The sequence below is a fragment of the Trichoderma camerunense genome (assembly GCF_050948025.1).
Source record: "Trichoderma camerunense strain CBS 138272 chromosome Unknown V8C40scaffold_3, whole genome shotgun sequence".
Classification (NCBI taxonomy): domain Eukaryota; kingdom Fungi; phylum Ascomycota; class Sordariomycetes; order Hypocreales; family Hypocreaceae; genus Trichoderma; species Trichoderma camerunense.
The window spans coordinates 1,877,746-1,903,932 of record NW_028145367.1 but is presented as its reverse complement, the minus strand read 5'-3'; the positions used below and the strand labels follow the sequence as shown (position 1 = coordinate 1,903,932).

General features: G+C 49.9%; 8 protein-coding genes across 8 annotated transcripts; 6 read left to right on the top strand and 2 right to left on the bottom strand.

Moving 5' to 3' along the window:
* Positions 1–988: 988 nt before the first annotated feature.
* Positions 989–3,112, top strand: V8C40DRAFT_236366 (GRAM domain-containing protein). Its single transcript, XM_083214027.1, has 3 exons — positions 989–1,489; positions 2,050–2,221; positions 2,290–3,112. Exons 1-3 carry the CDS (start codon positions 1,479–1,481, stop codon positions 2,803–2,805), a joined length of 699 nt encoding a protein of 232 aa, XP_083077271.1. The 5' UTR covers positions 989–1,478; the 3' UTR covers positions 2,806–3,112.
* A 297-nt stretch (positions 3,113–3,409) lies between these two features.
* On the top strand, positions 3,410–4,884 carry V8C40DRAFT_148210 (ubiquionol cytochrome C reductase hinge protein). Its single transcript, XM_083211274.1, has 5 exons — positions 3,410–3,644; positions 3,842–3,974; positions 4,155–4,268; positions 4,395–4,461; positions 4,597–4,884. The coding sequence occupies exons 1-4, from the start codon at positions 3,555–3,557 to the stop codon at positions 4,457–4,459; spliced, it is 402 nt and encodes a 133-aa protein (XP_083077270.1). The 5' UTR covers positions 3,410–3,554; the 3' UTR covers positions 4,460–4,461; positions 4,597–4,884.
* A 42-nt stretch (positions 4,885–4,926) lies between these two features.
* V8C40DRAFT_236358 (uncharacterized protein) lies at positions 4,927–5,814 on the bottom strand. Its single transcript, XM_083214026.1, has 2 exons — positions 5,551–5,814; positions 4,927–5,477 (listed from the first exon to the last, which is right to left on the bottom strand). The coding sequence occupies exons 1-2, from the start codon at positions 5,797–5,799 to the stop codon at positions 5,403–5,405; spliced, it is 324 nt and encodes a 107-aa protein (XP_083077269.1). The 5' UTR covers positions 5,800–5,814; the 3' UTR covers positions 4,927–5,402.
* A 2,111-nt stretch (positions 5,815–7,925) lies between these two features.
* Positions 7,926–8,922, top strand: V8C40DRAFT_262751 (superoxide dismutase; the record flags this gene model as incomplete). The annotated part of the gene is made up of 2 exons (XM_083219390.1): positions 7,926–8,181; positions 8,267–8,922. The coding sequence occupies 2 exons, from the start codon at positions 7,926–7,928 to the stop codon at positions 8,920–8,922; spliced, it is 912 nt and encodes a 303-aa protein (XP_083077268.1).
* A 556-nt stretch (positions 8,923–9,478) lies between these two features.
* V8C40DRAFT_236349 (pyridoxal phosphate-dependent transferase) lies at positions 9,479–12,876 on the top strand. Its single transcript, XM_083214025.1, has 2 exons — positions 9,479–10,196; positions 10,285–12,876. The coding sequence occupies exons 1-2, from the start codon at positions 9,997–9,999 to the stop codon at positions 12,578–12,580; spliced, it is 2,496 nt and encodes an 831-aa protein (XP_083077267.1). The 5' UTR covers positions 9,479–9,996; the 3' UTR covers positions 12,581–12,876.
* A 416-nt stretch (positions 12,877–13,292) lies between these two features.
* V8C40DRAFT_236346 (uncharacterized protein) lies at positions 13,293–16,301 on the top strand. The gene has a single exon (XM_083214024.1). It carries the CDS (start codon positions 13,418–13,420, stop codon positions 16,175–16,177), a length of 2,760 nt encoding a protein of 919 aa, XP_083077266.1. The 5' UTR covers positions 13,293–13,417; the 3' UTR covers positions 16,178–16,301.
* Positions 16,302–18,696: 2,395 nt separating this feature from the next.
* On the bottom strand, positions 18,697–19,557 carry V8C40DRAFT_236344 (uncharacterized protein). The gene has a single exon (XM_083214023.1). It carries the CDS (start codon positions 18,982–18,984, stop codon positions 18,727–18,729), a length of 258 nt encoding a protein of 85 aa, XP_083077265.1. The 5' UTR covers positions 18,985–19,557; the 3' UTR covers positions 18,697–18,726.
* A 3,328-nt stretch (positions 19,558–22,885) lies between these two features.
* On the top strand, positions 22,886–23,781 carry V8C40DRAFT_148015 (uncharacterized protein). Its single transcript, XM_083211273.1, has 2 exons — positions 22,886–23,505; positions 23,591–23,781. The coding sequence occupies exons 1-2, from the start codon at positions 23,104–23,106 to the stop codon at positions 23,606–23,608; spliced, it is 420 nt and encodes a 139-aa protein (XP_083077264.1). The 5' UTR covers positions 22,886–23,103; the 3' UTR covers positions 23,609–23,781.
* The last annotated feature ends 2,406 nt before the right edge of the window (positions 23,782–26,187 follow it).

Sequence of the window (26,187 nt, the reverse complement as noted above, 5' to 3'; positions counted from 1 at the left end):
ACAGTCCAGTCCAGCAACAGCAAGGAAGACAGACACAAGTCGGTGGAACGCAGCAAGGTTCGATGCTGGCGATGGATCCTTGGACCAGGCACTAAGGCTAGTACCCTCTCAGCCGCTATTAAAGAAGTGGAGGCGGTAAGGGGCCCTGCCTTGTCCTGTACCCGGACTTTGGTAGCACCCTTGGTTAAAAGGCGAGTCGTCAATTGTTTGCGACAGGCGAGCTACGGCAGAGTCCGGCATCTACTAATCTACTCATACTAGATATCTATGTATCTGCCTGGAGCTAGATTGCAATGAAGTGGTGTCATATGTATGAGCTTGCAACCTCTACAGCATTGAACTTGGTGCCCATCCAGAGCATCAAGCAACTCGTGTCCAAGGCATGGAGTGTACATGTACTTGTGACTCTTGTCTCTGCAAGCATGCATGTACGAAGCATCCATCGAACCTTTTAAGTTGTCACAACAAAGACAGACAACTCAATTGATGCTGTAGACTAACACTGCTGCTCAAGACCATTTCGTGCTAGTGCCAGCGAGAATCCGCCAAGATGCTTGCCGTACCTAGCTGCGCCGTTCTCCGTGTGCATCTTTTGTGGATAGCTCGGGAATCCTTGCTCCAGCCAGGCCAGGCCAGATAATTCCCATTGATCCATCCATTCAATGACTTGTGCAGGCCCCCAGCGCTGATTCAGTTCAGTCTATCGTTTGACGGAGAGAGGGGAGTTTCCGTGAATACCGAGTAGAATACGTACGAGCACTCATATCACCTGTACAGGTACCAAGCATGTACTCGTACTCTTCAATAAATTCAAACTGTCCATCTGTTAAATCTAGTACTAATTGATGGATTACTGCAACGCTCAACTCGTCTTGTGCCCCGAATTAGCACCAACCGCGCCGCGGATTACATACGCCCGTCCTCTCCAGCCTGCCGCCTGACAGATCACCTTACACAGCAGCATCCAAGGCCCAGGCGCCGCTGTGCAGTTTCTTTCCCCCCACACCCCTCTCTGGCTCCGTCTTTTGCCTTTCTCCTCACTCACTCGTCGCTTTTTTTCCATTTTTTTTGCTTCTGGTCGTCTCGTCACAACACGCTTCCAACGCCCACACCCCCAGCCACTCTTTTTTTTTTTCTTCCCCTTCTCCTCTTTTGGTCCTGTCGCCTTCTTCTCCCCCGTTTGGGCCGCCCAACGTTGAGCGCCTGCGCCGGCCCCACCACACTGGCAAGCAGACATTGAACAGGGTCTGTCGAGACGACGCTTGCGAGATCTCCTGCTAGTACCAGCTCCAGCACCTCCCAGCTTGCCAGCCCAACCCAGGACAGGACAGACCAGGACAGACACAGAACACACCGGCTGCACTGCTGCTGCACGGCGTGCCTGTACGTGGACGGTCCATCGAGCTGCTCTAGCCCAGCGATCCGGATAGGAGCTAGGGTTTGCTCGAATAATCCTTGTCGGAGAGAAAAAAAAAACAATGTCAATAAAGTAAGCCTCCTTCGCGAGCCGCCTTCGTCCCGTCTCTTTTCTCTCGTTTCCCTTGTCCCCATCCTGCCGCATCTCTTGTTCACTGTCCCCTTTCCATCTTTGTCGTCCGGTGCCTCCCAATCATTGCAGCTGGCGCGGCTTCAACGTCGCCTGGCTCGAGTCCTCCAGACTATTTAATCTTCTCATCACTCTCCTTCCTCTCTCGTCTTCCCCCTTCTCTCTTCTTATTCTTGCTCGTCTGCCTTCCTATACAGGAGCAAGCTAGCTTCGTCTCCGGTCCTCTCTCTTCTGCTGAGCCTCTCCTTTACCTTACCTTGCCTTTACCTACCTGTCCATATCCACCTCCTCCATCACGTCTGTTCCGCATCGTTTGCCTTTTGCTCGCCTGCCAGAAAGTTGTTCTGGTCAACGGCTTCCTTCTGCCCCGCTGTCGAGCCCAGAGGTTCATGGAACCATGTGCCTGGGCCCCGCCCCACGATGAACAATCCTCATGACTATCTTATCCCGAGCGCCACGAGCGCACCTCCCCCGCGGCCGATCGATCCTGACAATGCCGATAGTTGGGTAATGCTCAACCAGGGCGGATTCGTGAAGCTGCAGAATGAATCAATCCTGTACAAGCTCGATTCGCGCATATCATGCGAACTGTCTGTCCCCCCGGAGCTAAGAGCTCGCTGCGTCCCGTTCCAGCGCAAGAGTGACAAGGGAGCGCTTTTCCTAACCAGCAAGCGGGTTGGTGAAGCCTTTAAGAAACGACTCCGTATGGCCTGGGCGCCTGTGTATGCTAATGTGCCTGGCAGATCATCTACCTCCCGGCAAAGCCAACTCAGGAGCCAAAGTTCGAATCCTTCAGCGCTCCCATCCTAAAGTTCCAAGACTCAACCACCTCCTCGTCCATGTGGTGGGGATGGGTTTGGAAATCAGACTGTATTCCCGTGTCAGGCGGTGGAATTCCGCCCGAACTGCCTCGCGTTGAGGTCAAATTTACCTTCTCGGATGGCGGCATGATCGAGTTCAACGAGGCTTACATTGGCCTGCGAGAGCGTCTCTTCCAATGGCAGGAAATGCGCAGGGAGCTGGACGGCAGCGTTCCAGACGAACCTCTGCCTGCCTACGAGGCCGAGGGTGGCCGCCAGGAGCCGACGTCGTCGGACCAGCTGGCCGTCCCACCACCGAACCGCTCAGACAGCTCCGCAAGCCGCCGTGCTCCCAATGAGCCGCCGCCAAACTACGACGAGGCGCAAGCCCAGCAACTCAGTAACCGACTGGAAGACCACATTCGTGGTGAGGTCGACCGTGGTGCCGAAGAAGAATAGACGGAATAATTTGCGTGCTCCGTAGCGAAGCCAAGCCTGGGCGAAACGATTAATGAGACTACGAACAATCTCTGTTGTGATTTTGCGCTTGCTTCTCTGTGGAATGGACCAACTTGAACAGCTCGGTTTAGTCGCCGTAATATGTTGCTTTTGGATGGATTTGGATGGCGCCGGAAGTACAAGTACTATTATATTCGAACCATGGGTTTATTATTACAGATGGACAAGGGGGTTTATTAGAGCCCGCCAGACCCTACAGTTGCAGGGTCTGGCTTGATGAAATGCCAATTTTTGTTTTTGGGATTCACTACTTGAAGACGTTGCATCTGTCCCACCCTTGTGTGATATCTTCTCGTTGACGTTTCACTTTGCACACGGCGTCACGTCTTCCGTTGTCATGGCTGTGGATGTAAGGGGGTGATACAGCCCCCCAGCTGATCGGAGATCTTAAACCCCCCAGTCCTTGAGTGAGGATCAGCCAAAAAGGGCAACCCCAGCTCTGCCAATAACCTCCCGACGCTACCACAGCTAGCTTGCCTGGCTTTTGGCTGACAAAGATGAAAGTAATGTGACATATCCCGTGACTTTAGCCGGCCGGGTCGGGCCAATCAAAATGCCTCAATTCCGGATCAGCTTTTCGCGAATTTGACCGACAGCTCCCGATCTGCCAATACGCTCACCCAAAACCGTACGATACCGCACACGGAAACCGATCACACGGCGACATCACCACTCGCCAAACCATCGCAATGGGTATCTGGGACGCTTTCTCCGAGATTGTTGAGGCGGTGACGCCATGGAGTGTTGTGGAGGCCGAAGCTCCGGCTGAGGAACCCAAGGTAGGTGGGATGTGTGCGGCATGAAGGACCGAAAAAAATACACTTGGGCAGCTCTGCAGCCATTTGGCCTCTGGTCTTTTTTTTGTGGCAAAAACAGGATGAGCGGTCAAATGGCTCTGCGCTGTCGAAGTGTAGTCCCATTCCTGCATGAGAGCTCTGTTTTCAATGGATCTTGGGGCTGATTGATCACATCACAGGAGGCTCCCGAGGCCAGCGTAGAGGAGACCAAGGACGAGCCCGAGGAGGAACCCGCCGCCGAGGAAGACGAGGAGGAAGAGGAAGAGGAGGACGAGGAGGAGATCAAGGACCCCAAGGAGGAGCTCGAGGAAGGTTCGTCAATTGCTCCATCCCCCCGTCTTGTTCTTTTTTTTTTGCGCAATGTCGTCTTTGAGGGAAACCCGCGGCCGCGGTGCGGGGCGAGGCATTTCCGCTTTTCATGCGCATCCGGATGCTAGCGACAATTGTCTTTCTTATGGGCGCTATTTGCTGACACGGAGTGTTTTTTTACAGAGTGCAAGAACTCTCCCCAGTGCTCCCCCGCCAAGCACCACTTCGACGAGTGCGTTGAGCGAGTCCACCAGCAGGAGAGCGAGGGCGAGGCCAAGGAGGATTGCGTCGAGGAGTGTACGTGGCTCACTCATATTCCCCCATTGTTTGTCATGAATCGCATGAGTGCTGCACGGCGACTTCATCATTATGATTTATGACTCACGATTTTATATGTTCTGCTGGCTAACTTGAGCTCTTTAGTCTTCCACCTTGCTCACTGCGCTACCGCATGCGCCGCCCCTAAGCTGTGGTCCAAGCTGAAATAAATGTTCCTTGAAACAATATGAATCATACACCCGACGAAGCATGCCCGAAACCAAGGAAGGAGCTGAAGAAAGAAAGAAAAGTGGTGTCGACGTAGCGGGCAAAACGCTCAATTACCGTGCTGGGGGTATGCATGTTCATTATATGATCAACTCTTCCGATGGTCAACGACAACTACAGCAGCTTTTGCCATCCTCGGCGGAACTGCCCTGTGTGTAATCTTACGCTCAGCGAGCCATGAAAATAGAATTTTTCTCTCTTGCTTGCTTTGGTCCGGCGTTCATTTCTCTTATTTTGTGATGCTGTTGTTACCTCTGCGATGCTAACCAGGATCACGACACAAGTATGACTTCTATCGAGCTTGAGTTTGTGTCATGATGAAGCGCAACGGCGCTGTTGTGCTCCTATCTTTTTTGTGTGCCGTGCCAGCAAAGCTACATGACGAACTAATCTTTCATTTTTGCATATACTCATTTTGGTGGTTGCTGTTGAGAACTGAGCTGATATGCTGATTCTACTAAGCTACCTTAGCAACCTTTGAAAAAGGCACTCCATTAAGTCAATTCCTAGATATAGCAACGAGGCCAGAATTACGCTCGTGCTCGAAGTAGACATCGTGATAGTCTCAAGCATTGATATTATATAAAGTGATTCGATCAACAAGAAGCTGGTTTCATAGATTAATCAGCTGAGAGGACCCCCATATAATCTAATAGCATGAACATCAAAATATTCATTTTCCCCTATCATGTTACACCCGGCAAGCCGTACTGCTCAGCCTCGTACCGTACAACCGTCGCCCAATGCAATCTTCCGCCAGTTGGAAAAGAAAAAAACACTCGCATCAGGCCAGAAGCAAACATCGAATGACCAAAGAAACGAAAAGACTTCCAAAAAAACGCCCGTTTGCTGCTGCTGCTCTTCGTCGTAATGATCCGCTCGGTTTCACAAAGAAATCGCGCCCCTTCTATTCTCTCGGACGTGGAGCATGCCCTGTAGACCGCAAAACACAAAGAATCCCTGAGCAAAATTAGCGAAAACCAGACACATTTTGAGCCACCCGGTTCGAAGTGTCGAGAGAAGAAAAACGCACGATGTAGACGAAGACGGCGGTGAAGACGGTGCGAGAGACGGCTTTGCCGTCGGTAGGGTCGTTGGTGCTACCCATGAGCTGCTCGTGGTTGGAGCGGTAGAGGAGGGCGAGGACGCTGAGGATGATGATTGCGAAGAAGGAGATGACGGTGCTGTCGGAATCACGAGACAAATTGTTAGCTTGAATCTTTCCCCAGTAAAACCTCTTGCTGTAGCTCGGGTGCTGTTTCGCGAGAGACGGAAATATCATGCCGAAGACTGTTTGACGTACCACGACCAAGCTTGCATTGAACTAACGACGGGCTTCATGATGGGCGAATTGGGGCGTGCGAGTCGACACGCGAATCAGAAGACGGGACGAATAATTCGGCGATTCCCTTCGGAAGGGGATGGAAAACGAAAAGCGAAGAGGAGCAAAAGGAAAGGAAGGAAAGGGGAGAGAATAAACACCAAAAGAGCTCCGTGTAAAAGCTCCGTAGTTTTGTTGTGTTCTCCGAGGCTGGCGAATATGCAGAGTTGCGTAGCTTCGAGATTCCAATGGCGCAACTACCTAGGTACCTGCCAAAGTTGATAGCACGGGAGCTACCCGAGAATACGCCGGCGCGGTGCGGGAGGTGAGTTTGTGGCCTGGGATGTTAGGCGGCGAGGTTTCGGGGTGCTATACTGGACTCCGTTGGTAGGCGCGCGGAAATGGCGGCCTCGCCCATCTTTAAGCGCCCAGCGCCCTAGGTACGCAAGTACGTACTGCGTTTATAAGACCGTTGCTCTTCTGCTTTGCTGCCATCTTCGGAAATGCGGCACTTTGAAACGAGATGTTGTCTTTCAGCGGCTGATTTGCATGCATCTGTTTGATCTACTGGGCTATTTTGATGTTTCTTGCATTGGCCAAGTTTCGTTTGACCGCGTGTGTATGAGGCAGGAAGAGGTAGAAAGTGAGTGCTGGTAGGCTCTGATGGGGCTGAGAGGGATAGCCATGTATGAATCCAGGCTTATTGTTGTACAAAATCTCATGAAAATCGTTGGAAGAAGATGGCCGTTAGCAGGGCTTAGTGGCGAAGCTGCAATTGCTTGTTTCACAAAGTGGATGAGGCGAGATATTCGAAATTTCGCGGCGAAATCCATCTTGCACTGGTGTAAGTGCCGTTGCCAGCCAAAGGCGTGGTAAAGAGGCAACCTACATACCCTCTCCCTCTAAGCAACACGGCAACAGACCACAGCCACTCACTGCTACCACTCACTACATACTACAGAATACGAGAATACAGTAGAGATGCACGGGTTTATGCGGCTGCTGCTTGACTTACAGCACGCACTCATCCCTGTCTAAAGGAAGCACTTTTAGGCTGAGCCGGCCCACCCAGTGTCGCATCACGGCTCGGCTGGCCGCCTATCAATCTCATCCAGCCAGGGGGGCTCCCTTGCGCAAATCTCGAGTCGCATCGGCTGCCCTCGCCCGCCCAACCAGCCGTCGTGGCCTCGCAACGTTTGGGGGCAATGTACTGGTACTATTTTCAACAGTAGGCAGGCTATGGGCGCTGACCGGAAGCCGGCAGTCCAGCACGTATTTTCCGCTGCGTTGTTGGGTGTGAAACAATGGCAGTGCTGATGGGATGTGTTTTGAGAGGGCCTGGGAATATAAAAGGGAATGAATGGGTGGTAGATGTAACAACGCCTTTGTGTTCCAATCTCTCTTTGTTGTTTCTGCTGCTGCTGCAAGGTCCCTTTCTTTTTCATTTCTTGTGTACGAGTGTGTGTTTCTGTGGGAGCCGGCTACCAACAGATTTTGAACAAACGAACAGACAAACAAACAGTTCGCATTTTTTCATTCATTTTCGTCGAGAATATATCGGATCACAGATCGGACCATTTAGGAGTATATCAAGGACGCAAACAGCCCTGTTCATTGACCACGAAGCGAGAGCGAGACCATCGATTGCTGTCTCACTTCGCTACAATCCCGCCTCCAAGTAACCTTGCCTGCCACTATTTGCTACCGAGGGTGGGAAGAGACGAAAGGGCTTGGACTCGAAAGTCAGGTACGTGCATGAATCTTGTCGGGATGGAGGATGGGATGCCCTGAATGTCTCGAGCAAAGAGCTGTCTCTGAACTGTCTGCCCTTACCTTGCTTTGATGTTCACTCATGTTCTGCTTGCTTGTCTTCTTGTTCGTCTTTTTGTTCAGACATATAACTGCTTGGCGGTTCCCTGTTCACTTGGCTGCTTTGCCACTTTCTTCTTTGTCTCTTCACTTATCGTATCATACTTATATGGCCAACAGCACCAAGTTATACAAGTTATCCAAGTTATCCCAATAATACTTGATATCATTCGTTACATTACCGAAAATCATCAACTTTCCCTCTCTTCACCTCTAAAATGCGAGCCTCTAGAATTTTTGCTATTCTTTCTCTCGCCGTGTCGAGCTGCGTCGCAGAGAAAGATGCCCCCGTCGTTACCGGCAATCCTCAAAGCGTCGAATACAAGGCCACTCTACCCAAAAAGCCCTTCTTCGCCGGCGCTGATCTGGCGGGCAACGTCAAGGGCTCTGTTTCCGCCGTGGCTGCTCCTGGCGGCAAGGGCGTCAGGTTCAGAGTCCAATTCGAAAACTTCCCCAAAAGCGGCGGCCCCTTTAGTGAGTTTTGTTTGCTTCTTTTGCTTCCCCAGTCAAAGGCGATGCGACAGCGGAATAGTGGCTGACCAAACCCCCTTGTATGCAGTGTACCACATCCACGAAGAGCCGGCTACCAATGGCAACTGTACGAGCACCCTGGCTCATCTGGACCCGTATCATCGCGGCGAGACGCCTGCTTGCGATGCTTCCAAGCCCGAGAGTTGCCAGGTCGGTGATCTGAGTGGCAAGTATGGCAAGATCATCTCGGATCCGTTCGTGGCCGAGTACTTTGACCTCTACACCTCTCTTTCGCCCGACAACCCGGCCTTCTTTGGCAATCGATCGATCGTCGTCCACTATGCGAACAAAACACGGCTGACGTGCGCCAACTTTGCCAAGCTACCGGTGTCCAGTTCTACCACAAAGTCGCATACGGCCACCAGTGCTCATCATTCGGTCCATGGGCCCCTTGCTACCGGTTCTCCTCATAATGTCACTGGCGCTCAGAACACCACAAGTCATCACCATCCCACGGGAACCCATTACACCACTGGCACTCACCACACCACAAGTGTCTCTCCTACAGGTGCTGCCACCGGTGTCATCACCATCACTTCGACCAGCTATGCTACCGTCCCTCCTGAGATCACTACAAGTGCCACGTCATCCATTGCTCCTTTCCCAGGAGCTGCTTCAGGTAATAGAGTGTCCGTCTTTTCTTTGCTGAGTGGCGTTGTTGCTGTCATGTTCTTCTCCCTGTGAGACACTAGAAGGGATAGGCCTGGTAATGGAGTGAGTAAGTAGGGAGCCGAATATGGGCGTGTTTTCTCTTCTTTTCTCTTCTCATACACATTTAATGATAGACGACTTTTTTGCTTTTTTGGGCTGGCTCTTTAGGTAGTTTCAGGTGGATTCAGGTAGATTCAGGTAGATTCAGGTAGACATTCGAATTTCATTTCCCTTTTCAAATGGTTGGGGTGGGAACATGCTGCAAGCTCCTGGTTAGCGGGCAGCGGCTGAACAACAGCAAGCAGCAGGAAAAAGGAAAAAAGAATTCACTAATACATGGTTACATTTTTAATCTCCTTCTGCGTGCTTCATTGGTCCGTATAGGCAGGGCAACTGTTAAAAATGAGGCTGGTTGGCCTTGCAGCGCCCCCATGCAGGCAAACGATAACTGTCTGCCAATAGTTTCTGGTTATGCCCTTCTCCTTGCTTCCAAAGCGCACATGCAGTGACAGCTCATAAAACAGTAGCGAAGGCCCGCTTGTTTGGGCCGCTCAGAGGAGGAAAAGTGTACGAATACCGGTTGTAAGAATTATAAATTGGGCTGGCTCCAAGTTGCTCAACAGGCGAAGAATAAATATGAGATGGAGTGAGAAGAGAAATCAAAAGTTTTCAGATTATTGTGAACAAAGGTGAGCTCAAACTCAATCACAACTCAAAAGGTTAGCTTCACGTGATTGGGATTCCGACCACTGGCAGCCACCACCGGCACCTGCATTTGGCACTGTCATCATAGCAACTTTTTTTTTCTTTCTGTTTTTCCCCTTCTGAATTTCTGTTGTAAAATTTCTAGGATTGAAGCCTCTATTGCAACACGCATGATCCTTTAGCCTTCTTTTTCTCATCATTCATTTTCTTCTCCCCCTGCTAACAGCTTTAATCCAACACTAGCATCCTCTTTCTAGCATCGCCAATCGGTTCCTATCGATCTATTCCTAGCTACTCCACCACCCCACGTCTTGTTGACTTTCTGCCGTCCATCGGAGATTGTACGAGGCGCTTGACCATGCCAAGGAGGTAGAACTTCCGGGGCACTCAAAAATCATCATCATGGCGAAGAAGAAGGTGAGACAGACATTGGGTGAAGAGGCTTCGCTGGACAGTGGGAGTTCAAGTCAACCGTCTGTGCCATCGGCCACGGCGCAAGCATCTCAGGCATCGTCAAGTTCAGGTCCTAAACCGAGATCTAGAATTTCCCATGCGGCTCCAACGACGGCTGTTTCACCCTCGCTCGTCATCTGTCGCAACAAGTATGTGTATGGCAATCCGTTTTTTATATGATTTTACCATCGTTTGTTTTTGACAAGCTCTTTCGCTGACTTTGTTCTGAAAAAATAGGCACTGGCGCCACATCTCTGCGTATCACGGACCATGGTTGCAAATGCCCTTTGAGCTGCTCGAGACCCTTGCCAACATCAATTACAACACTCCTGCGCCGCGGCCCATCGATGCTGCCTCCTTCTTCGATCTCGTCAAGGTGCGACGGCTTGTCGACGAGGCCACCAATCTTGCTGTGAGGGCTGCTAGCGACATCGCCTCACCAACGCTGACCAACGTCAATGGTGGCTTCCCGAGCATATCGTCGGCCATGGGCTCGCATGGGCTGGGTGCGCCGCCAGTCCATGGCGGGAAACTGAGCAGAGAGCGCAAATTCCGAATGAGAGAGCAGGCCAGCCAGAAGCTGGGACGGGCGTATCGCTTGGACGAAATCGCCTGCAGCGTTGCGACGATGCAGGGCGCCTCGCCGCTGGAAGACGTGGGCAGCCTTGTGCTGCAGCGCAGCCCCAAGGATTCCGACGCCAAATATGTGCACTTTTTCCATGAAAAGATACCGTCAAGGAAAATGGCCGAATCGACGAGCTTGCAGCCTCTGACAGATATCATTGAGGACCGGCCCACAGAACCAGAGGTGCTGCGAACTCGCGCAACTGTCAAGATATTCAAGGAGGATTTTGATGGTGCCATTTTCGATTTGACACATGCTTTGTCTATATCGCAATTCATTCGCAGGTCTCATGGTCCCAATCAGGAGGAGATGCAAGTTGGAGAGGCGCAACGCACAGCCAGGAGACGGCCCCATGATATCATCTTGTCAGAGAAGGATCAACCTAGCAGCTTTGAAGCGCAGCTATACTTCCAGAGAGCATCGGTGTATCTAACAATGGCCACCGAACATGTTCTGGACAGCATGCCAACACCGCCATCTAATCAGGCCAATGAGCAATCTATGGCTAGCGAAGCAGACGATGGCGATGCGGGAGCAGAGGCCAGCGGCAAAAGCTCTCCCGAGCCAAACAAGGAGGGCGCGCGAAAGCAGGCCGAGGCGCGGAAATTGGTCAAGACATTTGCTAAGCGCGCCATCAAGGACTTCCTTTCATTCATCTCACACTTCGATTATTCACCCAATCTCCCCGCCAAAGCAGCCAAGGAGTTTAACGACCGTGTTAACCTAGTTGCGCACGGCATGCGCAGCTCAAGGGCCATTGACTCGAGCAGTTGGACAGAGTCACACACAGTCTACCCCTTATCCGACCTCTTTCGCTCTGTTCCCCCTACCGATCTCCCACCGTATCCGTCTCAGGCCGTGGTAAAGCACGACTCATACCAGTCTCCGAAAGAGCTGTTATCGACGAAAGCAGCTGCTGTATGCGAGTGTGTGACATATCACCCGTTACTCGCCGACGCATTACACTCTCTTCTCCTTGCACATTGCCTCGCGCAGACCTCCACCAAAGAGATCCAACGGCATGCCTACATGGTTGCTCGTCTTATCAGGCTTGCCGACGGGTATCCCATCTTTCAAGCGAACCGGTCTCCTGCGCGAGCCGATTGGGCAGAGATCATCCATCGTACTGAAAACTGGCTTTCTCTCAGTTCCTCATGGGACACGCTGTGTTCCCCTGCTCCACTGCCCATATACGACGATGAGCCATGCTGTGGCCATCATACATGTATTCACTCTCACCAGGCCCAAACAGCTGTGATTTCGGCTGGCAGGGCCGCTTCTGCAGCAGCAGCACTTATCAACGGCATGTCCTCTGACGCTGCCGGCGAAGAAGAAAAACGGCGGAGAGAGCTCATCCGCGAGCAAGCGATATTGGATGCTCTTGATGATGAGCGCGTTACTGACGAAGCATCATTTCGCGCAGCCATTGAAGCCCACGAGAAACGTGCTCAGCGAAATGATGCTGTCATTTCAGGCAAGCCTTCCAATGGCAACGCTACCACGCCTAAACCAAGCCCGGGAACAAGCATAAGTCCAAACGGTCCAGACGCCTTGAATAGCACAAATGACACAAACGGCACCAATGGCACAAACGGCACCAATGGCACAAACGGCACCAATGGCACAAATGGCACAGACAAGCCGATGCATGTATGGGTGGCCGAAGATCTCAAGGAGGATGCTACTGACACTGATATCACGTCGCGCCGCTGGTCCGCCGATGACGGTAGAGACTACCCCCTCATGACAGACCGCGCCAGTGCAATTGCGCGATGGGTGCAAGAAGCTCCTGTTGTTACGGGCACGGCAAAACGCAAGAAGCGCACCAAGAAGACAGGGGCCGCTGGCGAAGGCGCCAATACGAGAGTCGATGAAGCTGGAGAGGGATTGGAGAAGCTTGAAATCTAGGCCTTGGGCCATGATTTGTTTGACTTGTTGCTGTGGGCACGCAGCTAGATGTGATCTGTTGAGGCAACTTGCTTTGTCACATATGTTTTATGAGGTATCAACACGGCAGCAGGAAGGCATGTCTGCCATATGATTATGGAGTATAGGAAGGGAAACGGGAAGGTTTACACAAAATGTAGCGCAAGGGCTCAGACATATAGGCTTGCATTGATGCAATGTATGGGATGCATAGTGATCATATATACATGGTAGTGACGAAAAATGGTTGAATAATAAAAACCATTCGGCGGCTGAGAGTTGCTCCTTTGTTTGTCCATGATCCTTCATCGAGTATACCATGATAGGAGTCGTTGATCTTTCTTCAAGTCGTCATGCGTATGATTATTACTCTATCAAAGAGCTCAAGTCGTTGAATCGTTGTGTATAGTAGCCTCATATTCCAACAATCGGCTTTAGTCGTCATTCTTGGACCAAACGAAGGATTAATCGGCCAAAACTACTAGTATTTCTTTTGTTCTTTATCACTACGTACCTACCTTATGCTTTGGCAAGCTTCTTCATATCTCAATACCACCCATGGCCTTTTCCGGGTAACGGAGGTACGTACCGATGTGCTGCTGCACCACACTTTGGCGGGGTGAGGTACGTACCCGCACAGCTACCATTGAAATTCTCCCACTACGAGGTATAGCCGAAATATTTGCTCCATCATGCCATGTCCAGAAATCTTACGATAGCTCCGGACAAGACCAAACCGCACTTCACCACCTTGGATGCGCCCAGAATCGCCCAATCCGCCGAATCCCAGAAGCTCAGCTGCAGCTATGGGCCGTCGAAATGGCTTCCACCCCTCCCGTACCCTCTAAAGCGGCACTCAATGCCCTTCGCGGCGTCCTCTTGACGACTTCATGTTCCGTCGTCTTCCTCGCCGAAGAGCGTCGTCGCCGACTCAAGATTGCTCGCGCTGCCATTGATAATGCGCGCAAGCTGCATACCGTCAAAAGCAACCGGGGCGCCGTTGCGCTGAGCGAAAGCTGGGAAGATAGGCTGGCGGATCTCGGGGATGAGGTTTTATCGCTGCCGTCTGCTTCACGCCCCAAGAATTCTTACCGAAGACGACGCCGGAGCAACTCTTCTATTGCCCTGCTGAGCGGTGGAGGAGTCGATGCCAGCAGATTTACATCCGATCATGGTGAAAATACCAGTGGAATCGCGGGTTCCGGCACGGAACAGAAAGCTACCCAAGAGGGACAGAAAGCCAACTTCGGATTAGATACGGCCAGACTTATTCTCCCATTGGCTGATATCCGGCAGTTGGATGTGTCGTTCAAATCTTTAGCAGCTTCCGCAATACCAGCTCTTCCGCTGAGCTCTAGGGAGGAGGACTTGCGCAAAATCGAGAAGGATGCGGATACAAGGGTGAAGGTGTCTCTGCATAGAACTACACTACGCTCTCTAGACTCGAGGATTGGCTCGGCATCTTTTCATGAGCTTCTACGGCCTGATTCCTCTGTTCCGGCCCGCTTATCTTTGTCAAACATGCCGACTCAGGATAGTACTACTCAATCGCGCCATATTGGTAAAATTGCAGAGCTCGAGCAAGTTCTACAGGATTTAGAGACGGGCCAGTCAACACACGCTTCGACGTCTGAACTGGTAGACTTGGCTCTTATTCAGCTACAAAGTTTATCAGCATCTCGGCCTACAACCCCTACATTAAGCAGTCTGGTCAAATCAAACGGATTGCGGCTGCTGAAAGTCACGATTGGATCAGAACCTACCAAAACAGATACCGTTCTTACAGCCCTACTCCCAAAGTTTAAAGACCCTATCCAGATCTTGTCACCTCTAACGAAGTGGCTATGGGAGAAGAAGGATAGGAAAGGGTTAGAACGACTTCTTCAACTCCTCTCCGACCGCAAACAAGCACGGTTCTGGATGCATGGCATGACACTCTATCGGGTCCTGTCTGGTCTCGACGAGGTCATGGGGAGCTTCAAGGATATCAAACACCTGTATCGACTTCTCCAAAGTGCCGGATTGTACCAGGGAATCGTTGTGCCTCCCAACATCGAATACAAAATACGTCGGCTTATGGTATCCAAGGCTCTGAAGGCAGGAGACGATGCTTTTGCTCAGGAAGAGATGAAGAGCCTTTACGAAATGGATCCAGATGCAGTCAAATCCGATATTAAGCTTCAGAGCAGGCTAATTGTGCGGGAAGCTGCCCTTGGCCACTGGGATTCAGTCCGTAACGGCATAGAGGCGCTTGAGAGCGCTGACGGTACCAAATCAAACGACTTACGATACATGATCAGCAAAATCACGGATGTATTTGTGCAGACTTGCTCCTCAGAAGGGCTTGAGGCTCTACTTAGGAGATTTGTGCGTAGTTACAGGATACCCCTAAGGTCCAGATGGGTCAACCTTGTCTTGGACCGGCATGCAGGCCGACATGATCTAGAGTCGATGTTTTCATGGCTGCAGTTCTGCCATGATGCCGGATTTAAGATGGATGACACTTTTATGCAGCGATTCTATTCCGGGTGCCGCAAATACTGGAGCTTCTCAGACAAAACTATAACAGATCTACATCAAAGTCTCCAAGAGTTGTCGCCGGCTATCTCGAAATTGTCACCCAGTAAAGCTGATAGAAAGGAGTCGACTGACGTACCGCCTCCTTTACTCGAGTCTCGTCGCTGGCTGTCTGAGGCTGATGCTTTTGAATGCATGGAATGGCTCTCTGCTCGGAATGAATGGGAGAGCGTCTGTGAGGCGTATAGCCGACTACGATCGAGCGAATTGAAACCTTCAGTCCGCTGTCTTCGTCTAGCAGTCCTAGGGTACATCAGGAGGCAAGATTCAAGCATTGATGAAGCAGCATCGCTTATTGACGAAGCTCGCGGGAAAGGCCTCGATGTGACGGAAGCCCTGACCCCTCTTTTACTAGCAAAGCTTGAGAAAGGGGATGACGCCGGCGATTTGATCAAGCAGGCTCTGCGTCGAGGTGCTCGCGTCCACGACAGTGTGTACAACAAGGCTGCACAAATACTCTCGGCTAATGGTGATTTGCGAGGAGCTGCCGCCATGTGCGAGGTAGCTGCCAGAGAAAATGGTAATGGAGAGCTATTGTACAGCGAGTACAACTTTTCCAACCTGGTTTTTGCATATACCGGCTCCGCCAGCTACAGTGCCTTGAAGTCTGTCCTGTCCAACTTTACGTCGGAAGTCCAGTGGTGGCGCGGCAGCCGGGCCTGTAAAGAGAGCATCAAGTTGGCCATGAAGACGACGGCGATGCGGGCTGTGGTACATCCCAAAGAGAAAAATGATCACAAGGATGCTCTCTTCAAGCTCGATGAAGCTCTCATTCATGTCAAGAAGTGCCGTTCAACCAGAGATGATCGAAGGGCGGTGACGGAAGCATTCATACGGGTGATTAGGCCTTCGGCAGCCGACCCTGATCAGGATCCCGCAGATGCACGGAAGCCAAACCTAGCTACGGCAGAGATATCACCGCCGGAGTTGTTGGAAACGAAGACTTTCCAGAGATCGGTTCTGGTGGCTCGTCAAGGACTGGCAGTTGCCGGGGAAGCATGATGAAAAGATGGAATGGCATGTATATACACGATTCATATTGGTATAACCGTATATGTAGTCGACTTAATTCATCTACATATATAGCAAAATAAATGCTGCTAGAAACTATCGGTTGAAATCTGGAACGAAAAAATGCGTCTTGCAATACCACATTGCTGTCGCCATGAACCTTATCCAACTTAATGGCCCATTCATCATCTAAGCAAACACTGTGAAAGTACAAATCAGGGAATACTCTCAATTCTTGTATAATAGTAGACAAGTAACAGCTTGGGAGTATACGTCTTCGATTCCTAGACACATCGTCTCATTAGAAACACAATGAATAGGTGAAATACCCGACGGATATCGCAAAAGAAAACACAGAGCGACGTTCTAAACGGTGGCATTTGGGATACGAAGATAGCCAATGGCAACTTACATGCATTCACTTGGTATATGTTACAAACTCGGGTGTATTAAAGTGAGCAAACGAGGTTCTCTTTACATTTTGCATCATATATACCACGGATTTTGTAGATGAGGAGCTTTTGTGATATTCAATCAGGGCACAAATCGAGGACATTGTCGTTCGAAGATGAATGATCCAATTCAAATGTTGTGTTTATTCAGTTTGGTACTTTCTCTTGGTGGCTGCCATCCATTTTCCCGTTGGACAAACAAACTTAATACAAGGTTAATAATCCTCCTCGTTCCGCATCGAAATATTTCCGATATAATTCTGTTATTTTTTAAATTCATCTTTTATCCATTATCTTTTTTCTTATTTCCTATTTCTTTTTTTCTTTTCCTTTTCTATTTCTCCGACATACATTAATTACGCAGCATCACTTCTCAATTCCTTATCCTGACATGTCCAAAAGATCCCTCGCATCGGCAATCAAATCTAAGCCCGGCCACTCCCTCTCAAAACAAGGTCTCGTGATGGACAATCCAAATAGTTTACGGAACAATCCTTCAGGACTACACTTCTATTTCTAGCTACCGTGAAACATATTCGTATCTTAGACTCTCTCCGGGCCTGTAATTTAGATGCTCATTCTCGATTTGAAGTGAATGTCCGAAGGAGAGGGTTACATATGCAGATGCAAGCCAGGGAAGTATAGGAAAAAACTTGGCAAGGGTCTTTCGGCATCGTCGGAATGCTGCTATCCAGGGTCAAATCATGTTCGGCATCTTTTTACAAAGTCAAACTCGGTGGTTTTCGGCGTCGTGCTTCGACTTCGTTATTGTAGGGTGGTCATTGGTACTGTAGATGGTCGTCTTCGTCAGTGTAGAGTATCATGTGAATGGATTTTTACTCTCACTCAAAGTTCTACGAGCAAGAACTAAGTTGGCCAGTAAGATGGCAGAGGCAGCTTATAATAATAAAACCAAAAGGTTAGTATTACTCCTTTGCACCGCAAGTGCCGAAAAAAGCGTATGCAAGTTAACCGTTAGTTTCAAAGTCAACATTGGAAGAAACAACTAGTAGTTCGCACCAATTGAATCGTAATCGTAACGCTAGACCATGATCCGCCAAGATGGAATCGCCCAAAAACGCCATGTTCATTTATCTCATTCAATAGCTCCCCAGAGGCTGCATGAAGTGCAGAGCCGCAATCTTCAGCGGTCCCTGTTTCTACTCGCTTTTACTATCGGCATCCCCATTTCATTCATTGCATCGTGTGCCTGTTTAGTTTCTCCGGCGATCCGCCAAGTAGCTTCGGCCAAAAGTCTAATGATTGCGGCGCCACGACGATGCGTGCCTTGATTCGCAGACAACATGCTTTGCCTCGTGGGTTAGCAAGAAACGCTCAATTGGCGCTTATATGTTAGAAGTCTGGGGGTGGTCCTGAACGGCCATATTCATCGGCAAAACAGCCTTTCAATGGCTTCCTGGGGAAAGCGGGAAGAGGAGCCGTGCTGAGGTGGTTCGGTAGCTTAATAGCTGCGATGTGTTCGTGCGGATTTATATATGGAGGCGGGAACGTAAGAATACGAGAACTGGGGCGCAATGGCTTGGGCAGGAGCACAGCTCTGGCATTTTGCGGAGAATTATGATTGAAATCATATTTTTATTTTTATTTCGAATTTTGAATTTATTTAGTTATTTTATTTCATCGTATTTTATGTCAGGGCAAATGCAGGTCCTGACTTGGCAAATCTGATATCGAGTCGCTCAGCGGGCGCCGTCCTTCGGTAAAGCTGCTCGGCATGACAACGGAATGCACGCCAGCCTCCATTTCTCCCACTCCCCCGGAGACAATAGATAATTTACGGCAGAAATATCTTTCAGCCATCAAATGTCATGAATCTCGATATAACAGCGATCAGCTGGCTTGTTTGCGCGTAGATTTACAGAGTCCATGGCGTCAGGCTGCGGTAAAACGATCATCAGGATCAGAGGGGGGTTGCCTAAATAGGAAAGCTTCCCAAATTGGCTCTCGACGCGCCAGGCAAAACTTTCACCCCCTCGTTGTTCTGCTTGTTGTTATTCTTACTGAGGTGGCTGGAATATCCCATCGCAATTTGATGCTGTTGGTTCTGATGGAATTTGATCTACTCTGCTACTTCAATTGCCGTATTCTCTTTCCCCTCCATTTTACCGATTGAGGCAAGCCCTGGGGAGCCGTCTCGGCGTTTACACGTTTACACAAACAATAACAACGAAGCTTTACTGCGGAGGAGGGGGCAGACAAGCCGAGAAACAACACCATGATGTCATGGTTCACGATGGCAGAGGCAGCCCGGATCAGCAAAACGGCAAAAAGCACGTGAACGGCCCTCCCACCCCTGAGAACTTGCATATCGACATGCATTGTCATCTTTTCTGTTCTGCTCTTGGCCCAAAGCAGCTTTCTGCACCATTCGCATAGGCCCGAAAGGTAGTTGAGGCCTGCATCACTGGTGACATTTTGGCTATTCTTCTTCCTGCCAACAGAGGCCAATGGTTCATGTGGTTTGCCACTGCGGCACAGAGTACGGTAGCTGGCCTCTATAATCGTCTATAGCCGAAGAGAACCGCTCCAACCGAAAGCCTTATAGAGCGCAGCTGAAGATGCGGGTGAACAAGGTTTTGCTTCCCTCGAAAACACGCGTCAGGTGAGCAGCATCTATGAGGCACAGGAATATGATGAGGGCGAAATCCCCCAGCGTATCGTTGATGGCTGGTTACTGGTAGTAATACGAAGTGCTGAGCCCCCTCCTCGCACCAGCAATCTGCTTGTCCCCTTGCAGCCAGTTGCGCTTCGTTCGCGCTCTTCCCCCGCTCTGGGGGGCGATGAAAAAGACAATCACATGAGAGGGTGAAATTTTCTGGTCTTGTCGCCCTTCTTACTGGAGGATATTCGTCTTAGCCACAGGTTGAGGGGATGGCGCGTATTGGTGGTTAATTTGGCTGCTAGCCGTCAAGGTTTCGGTCGCATTTCTTTTATCTTATTTTCTTTTAGCTATTATTATATTTATTTTTATTCCCGCGATTTATTTATTTATATTTAAATCCATCATATGGCTGATCGACGCCATACCCCTTCGCGCAATGCATCCCGACACAAGCTTCTGCTCGTCCAAAAGGCTATTTTCCTCATCGACATGTGTCAGCGACAAGAAAACACGTTCATCCCATACAAATCAAAACACAATCGTAAATCAAGTGACAGCGCACGCGCACAAAGGCTGCAGCGGGATGAAGGTATAATAGATTAATCAGCATGGGTCTTTGGATAGTTGAATGTCACTCCGTCATCGAACGGCTGCAGGCGTAGGGCTAGTAGTTAATCAACTGCGGGTTCGATGCGATAGGGCCAGCGCATGCAGAATACTACAGCATACAGAAACAAGTATGTAAAATACGAAGTTGCAGGGATGCGACTTCTGTGCCTGTGACTGGGCCGATTAAGTGATGAGCACATGCTGATGCATGCACAGCGCCGAGGGCCATGCCGCGTCTGCCATCTATCCCGTTTCCCCTGAAATAACAAATGACAACAGATAGATTGCTTTACATGTGCTTCTGGGCAATAGACGAGAAATTGAAGCTGTTCCGAAATGCGCAATCCAACCGACAACAACCGTGTTGGTTTACGAAACCTTTTCCGCTTGTCTTATTGGCGGGAATAAGCCGAGGGCTAAAGTCGGGGAGATAAAAGCAACACAAGTTCTTTGTGAGAGCCAACTTCGGTAGCAACTCCGAGCAAAAAGACCCTCAGCCTCTTTTGTCCTTCGGTGTAGCTGTCGGGTGGCTTCCGGACGAGGCAAAAAATGAAAAGAAAAAAAAGAGGCACCTTTAATTGTTGAATAAATGTTTTGTTAGTTATTCCCATCAAACGCCTCGATACGCGCCACAGCAAACGCCGCTGAGAATCTCGCTTGACTCGGCAACAAGATGCCGCAGCGGCGACTTCTCAGCAGTTAATTAGGCCCTGAATCTCGAAAGCCTCACCTTTCGCAATAAGCTTTAGCTGTGGTTACGTTGCTCCTGAATCTTCCCCACGGGCTACGGCGAGCTCTCCAGGCCCCAGGGGTCTTCAGAATGTGTCACGCGTACAACCCGACATTAAAACAGATGAACAGGCAATTTAGAGATTCGCATTTTATGACAAGCAAGCTTTCGGAGATGCTACTCGTCGAATAATATAATTGATTAATCCTGCTTACTGGGCAAAGCTTGACCCAGCTTACCTCATTTGAAAAAGCTGCGTCACGCGCGTCCGCAGCAAGTGTTTGGTGTCAGCGACAAGTCAACTGAATGCGCACGTGTAAAGCCAGATTTCGCTGAAACAAGCGACCGAAGCGGGTTGAGATCCGGCGCCGGGCTCCATCTTGCTTGCCGAGCGCGACCCGGGAAATCGATCCGCAAACCGGACATGGAGCCGGGAGTCGCGCCACGCTTCAGCCAATGCCATGCTTCTGAATGTCATCAAATCGGACTAATGGATGATTTCGCTTGTAAATAGTGAGAAAATACGATGGTTACGATGATAGAGGGAGGGTGTATCTTGTAATTCTTGATTTTGCTTCATTTGTAAACATCTTGTTTTAAACAAACAGAGTATCGCCTGTAACTGATGTCATCTTGGGTGAGACTGTATATTTGCCTTTCGCACAAAGAAGCAAGGCGTAGTAATGCTCGCTTAATCATAAGCAACGCAAAAAAGAAGCTCGAAATATGGGCAAAAGGAAGATGAGAAGGCTTTAGCAATTCAGCCGACCTCCCGGTAATAAACTGAATGGGCGTAACGTCGAAAGCAATTCATCCGCAACAGGTCCAATTACATCCCCCGTGTCCTTTCGTGGCTGAAAAGCCTCCTCGACAGTCTTACTGTTCTGCACTCAAAACAACAGCGCCACAAGCAACTTTGCGCGACTGTGCTAAAGGGAGCATTATCCGCCCTTCCCGCGCAGTTAGATTGCAGGCGCATCCTCGAGATTCACAACGTGGGCAAACCGCCTAAGCCGCCCAAACCGCCCAAAGCGCAAAGCCACCGGCTGGAAGCCACATAAACGCGGCTTTTGCGGATTTCGCGGGAGTTCAGCTTCATATGTTTTGATGCCGCAAGGGGACACCGGCATGCGGCGACAACGGCGGCGCGCTGCCACGTGTGGCGGCGTTTGCTTGGAGACAATCTCAATGTGAAAGAGGCCGCAGACGTTGAAGTTGGCTCCCTCTAGCAGATACGACTGAAGTTACAGCATAACCACAAGTGTAGACAAGATAGTAGCCTCACATGAACACTCAACAGCTAAAGTAAACCCAATGCTATGGATAATAGGTAGCATTCAAGAGCCACTTTTCTGATTCAGTCAACAACAAGCTTGTGAACTGTCTGACTTACACAACCAGACAACCCACCCCCATTCTTACTCAAAAGAGTTCAAGCTTCAGGCAACGAGATATTCACAATGCCCCCACCGAAGGAGTGGAACGTGCCAACTTGCCTCATTGTCCTCTAGACCGCCCATCCAAAAGGCCACCAAGTTTCCGTCGGAGTACTGAACTGTACCTACGGAGAATGACATTCCGATGGGAAACGGCGGAGACTGCCATTAGGCTAATGAGCGGTACGGGCTGACAATGTTTGGCCCCCCCGTATTCGGGTTTACGCCATAGCTGACTTGAACATGCATGCCACACACTCCACCAATTGACCAAAATTACCCCAGTGGCGACGGGTTTCCCACGTGTCGCAGAAGCATTCTAGAAGAATGGCTGAAAGCGGGGTCTCGACACCCTCTTTGTCGTTGTCGTTCTTTTTTCTCTGGCGATTTTCTGCGGTTCTCCCACGTTTGAGTTTAACGCCATCTCCGACATTCCAGCCCAGCCCGCCTTGGATGTGTCATGTGGAAGGGGACATGACTATGCTAGGCTGTTGGCTGGCAGAAGCAATGAATAATGAAATACCCCAAAGGCCCGCCGGAAGAGGAAAAGACAACGTAAAGACATGTCACCGTTCCCAAAGTCCCTCTCCCACCCCAGAGAAAGGAGGTTTCTTCCTCTTAGGGATGTAACGCGACAACAAGCGGTTTGGGGTCAACTAGCCAAAACAGGCAACTTTAATATCGGAGCGGTTCTTGTGTTGAGACACGTTGCGGCACGTCGCAACCTCCATTTGTTGCAATCCCTGTCAAATGTAACCTCTGCGAGATAAGAGAAAATGCTTGTTTGTTTCGCATGTGCCTGTACCATATCATATCATATCATATCAAGGAGACTTGGCTTTGTGACGAGGAGAGTGAAAGCCAGGGGAGGCGGTATCGTTTCGACTTGGTTGATGCGGTGACAGTTTACTACGGTACAGCCCCCAAGCTTCGTATCAGCAGTCAATAGGAAATTGAGTCCCAAAAAGCATCGTAGCCACGAGACTCATTCTCCGTCCGGGAGACCCCCGAATCACCGCCGTGCCACCTGCAGCCACATTCACCCTCGGCTGGTCTTGCAACCGACGATGGCAAAACAAAGACAAGCAAACAATTCTGTTTCCTGCCACACGAATGCCACGAGGCAATGTCATCTCCCATCCAGCCACCGAACCGGCAAACTGTTACCAAAAAGAAAGAAAAGAATAACCGATCATCTCCATAGAAATCGCGGAGTACCGCACCAGATGGGCAAGACGAAGCGCGGCCGAGAAGTCACCGACGCGCCACAAGTGCTTTGGAGTGCTGCCGCTGACAAGCCAGATGTCAGTGGCGGTGCGATACTCCGCGTGTTTGTCTACTTTGACAGATGTAGCTGTGGCTGGAGAAGAGAAAAACCACGTTCTGTCTGTGGCCACTGGGTAAATTGCCTGTTTGAGCAAGGAAATCCGGGTGCGCGAAAAGGCTTGAATGTTGCTTTGTCAGAAAAGGCACGTATTTTCCAGACACTTCCGCGGGAGCGACAACCAAAAAGATGTCAAATAAAATACAAAAACAATACTAAAATAATTCCAGAAAAATAAAGTAAAATGAATATTCAATTTATCATTTCATCATTTTTTGTCTCAGCTTATTTTCTCTTCTTCAGGGCATTTGTCAGGCGCGCCCTCGCAAACAAGGAAAAGACTCGCAAACAACCGAAATACAGACATGTCAATCAAAACCCGGCAATGACGTAGCCACACAACTTCCCCCAGTGACCTACCCATTGATTCACTTGCGATCGAGATCCCGAGGCTTGTCCCCCCCTTTTCGCAAGAATATGACCGATTCAAGAAAAAACCACTGACTAACATCCCCGAAGAGGCGCACAGGCTAAGTCAGTCATTCATTCATTCTCTGGTTTCGGTATTTTCCGTTCATTTTAGTTTTTATTATTTTCTTTTTCCTTCCCACCGCGCCGGCAGCCCCTCTTTTTCTTCGGACCGTAACGCAAAAGCTCATCGGTGAAAGGGTGAAAGGCAAGCCCATAATCACAAGTCCAAACTAGTCCGCAGCGCATTAAATACATCATCTACAGCTACTCAAGTACAGTTACGTACAGCCGCACTTGGAGGGGGGGTAAGCCTTTGGTTTCTTTTTCTTATTTCATTGCGGCCCTATTCGTGGGATTCTTTCTTCTTTCTCTCGGGAGGCGTGCGCCCAGCAAAGAAGGACGAGAAAGCAAAAGGAAAATTCCCGGGTTTCAATGCCGAACGTCTTTTTTTCCTTATTTCGCTTTGGCTTGGTAATATTACCGTATACTTGGGTTGGCGTACGAAATGAAATAATAATCATAATTGTTTAATTCATTTATTTGATTAATTGATTAATTCTTTATTTTATTTCCCACGTTTTGGATCTGGGGAAAGCAAGATCGACCATAACTGTGGTTTTTGTTCCTGTCACATTGAACGTCACATACTGCCTCCATTCACACGATCATCACGCACCCAAGGCTGATGCGTCTTACACTGCGCAATGATCGTCCACTTTCAAAAATAAATAAATTACAACAAAGAAATAAATTCGTTGCATCACTAGCTCATCAATAATACCAAATAAATTAAAATAGAATATTCTGAAACGTCTCTCTGCAGCCAACATGTCTCGCCCTTCACCGCCACGCCCATTCCCATCTCCATGCGCATGAAAAAACCGACCACCCCCAAACCCGATGCACCATCCAGAAAAGAACAAGAAAACATCCCTTAACCCGCAATCAAGCCCCGAAAAGAGAAAGCCAAACTAAGCATCCAAAAAGCCGCATCTAGGTTGCGAAAATCCTCCATGCGGCGCTCGGTACGCCATCGCCGACGTGCAGTTTGCTCTCGCTACGGCTTTCCTCCCCCGGGGGCGTTGTGCTTAGCTTCCGGTGAGACTAAACTACTGTACGGTAAATGCAATGCTGAAGAAATGGCTGGCCTCTCGATTGGTGGGCTCTCAAAGTCTTCTTTTCGGGTTGGCTTGAGCGCCCTTCTAGACGGATCGCCGTCCGAGTCATTTGGACCCCTATGTATGTTGAGACGCCGGTCCTGACGTAACAACCGTCACCGGCAGTCTGCTGGCTTGTAAGCCGGGCGCTGCAGCTCCCATCCGCTCGTGACTCGCCGTAGCTAAAAATTCAAGCAGTAGCATCGTCATGCACGCATGCATGCCGCCAAGACAAGGCTTCCCAGCCGAGAAAAAAAAAGGAGGGAGCACCTGGGCGAAGATAATGAGGGAGGTGTCAGAGACAAATGACAAGGCTGAGGGATTCAATGACAACACACTCCTCCTCCTCCTCCCTCATCCCACGCCCCAAGAAAAGCCGGCTTCTCGCAATATCGCCCAAAACTGCAAAAGAAGAACAAGGTCGCCCAGGGAGTCAAAAGTTTCAAGGCCATCATTTCCCCATGGGGGGGTCACTCGGAAAGGGAAATCGTCAAAACCCTGGCGTGCGGCCGCCCTCTAATTTCCGTCTCCAAGTAAGGCCGCTAAAGGCCGCTTTGGCGCGTGATGGACTTAATCCCTTCTATTAACGACGCCAACGGAAACGGAAGACGGGAGACGGAAAGAGTAGGGAGACGAAGGGGACAAACAGGCAACAAGATTCATCCCATTGCCCGAACTACCAAGCTGTTGTTCTGGTCTTCCAGTAGTGTAACAAGAGTGTAAGTGTGGGGGGGTTGGTTGAGCACGGATGGGGTCTGGGGATGGCTTAATCGGGATCTTCATTTGCTCAAAGCGTAATACTGGGGTAGCAGCCAAAGCAGCGTGTGTGATCTCGTCCATGATGATCAGTGTCTGGGAGGAGCAACGGGAGCAACACCCTCCCTATACAGGAGGCGAATAGCTTCCCACCACGTCGGTTCAACATTTAGGCTGCTCCATGTGTTCCATTTGTCCATATAAGTGAGTGTGTCTGGGTGTGTGTATGGGGGCACATTTAGCCATAAGGTAGGCCAAGGTTATTTGTATGTATGCATGTTTCGTCTATGTATGTGCTGTAGGAGCAGCCCTATATCACTGGGGCAGGTGATGGCGATCGTCTGTCGGGAGTCGTCTATCGCTCACAGCAGAGCCTATCGATGAGCGTGGAGTAAGCATCACGGGGGCCCCCATTATTCCCATCGATCGCTTCTGCAGTGATG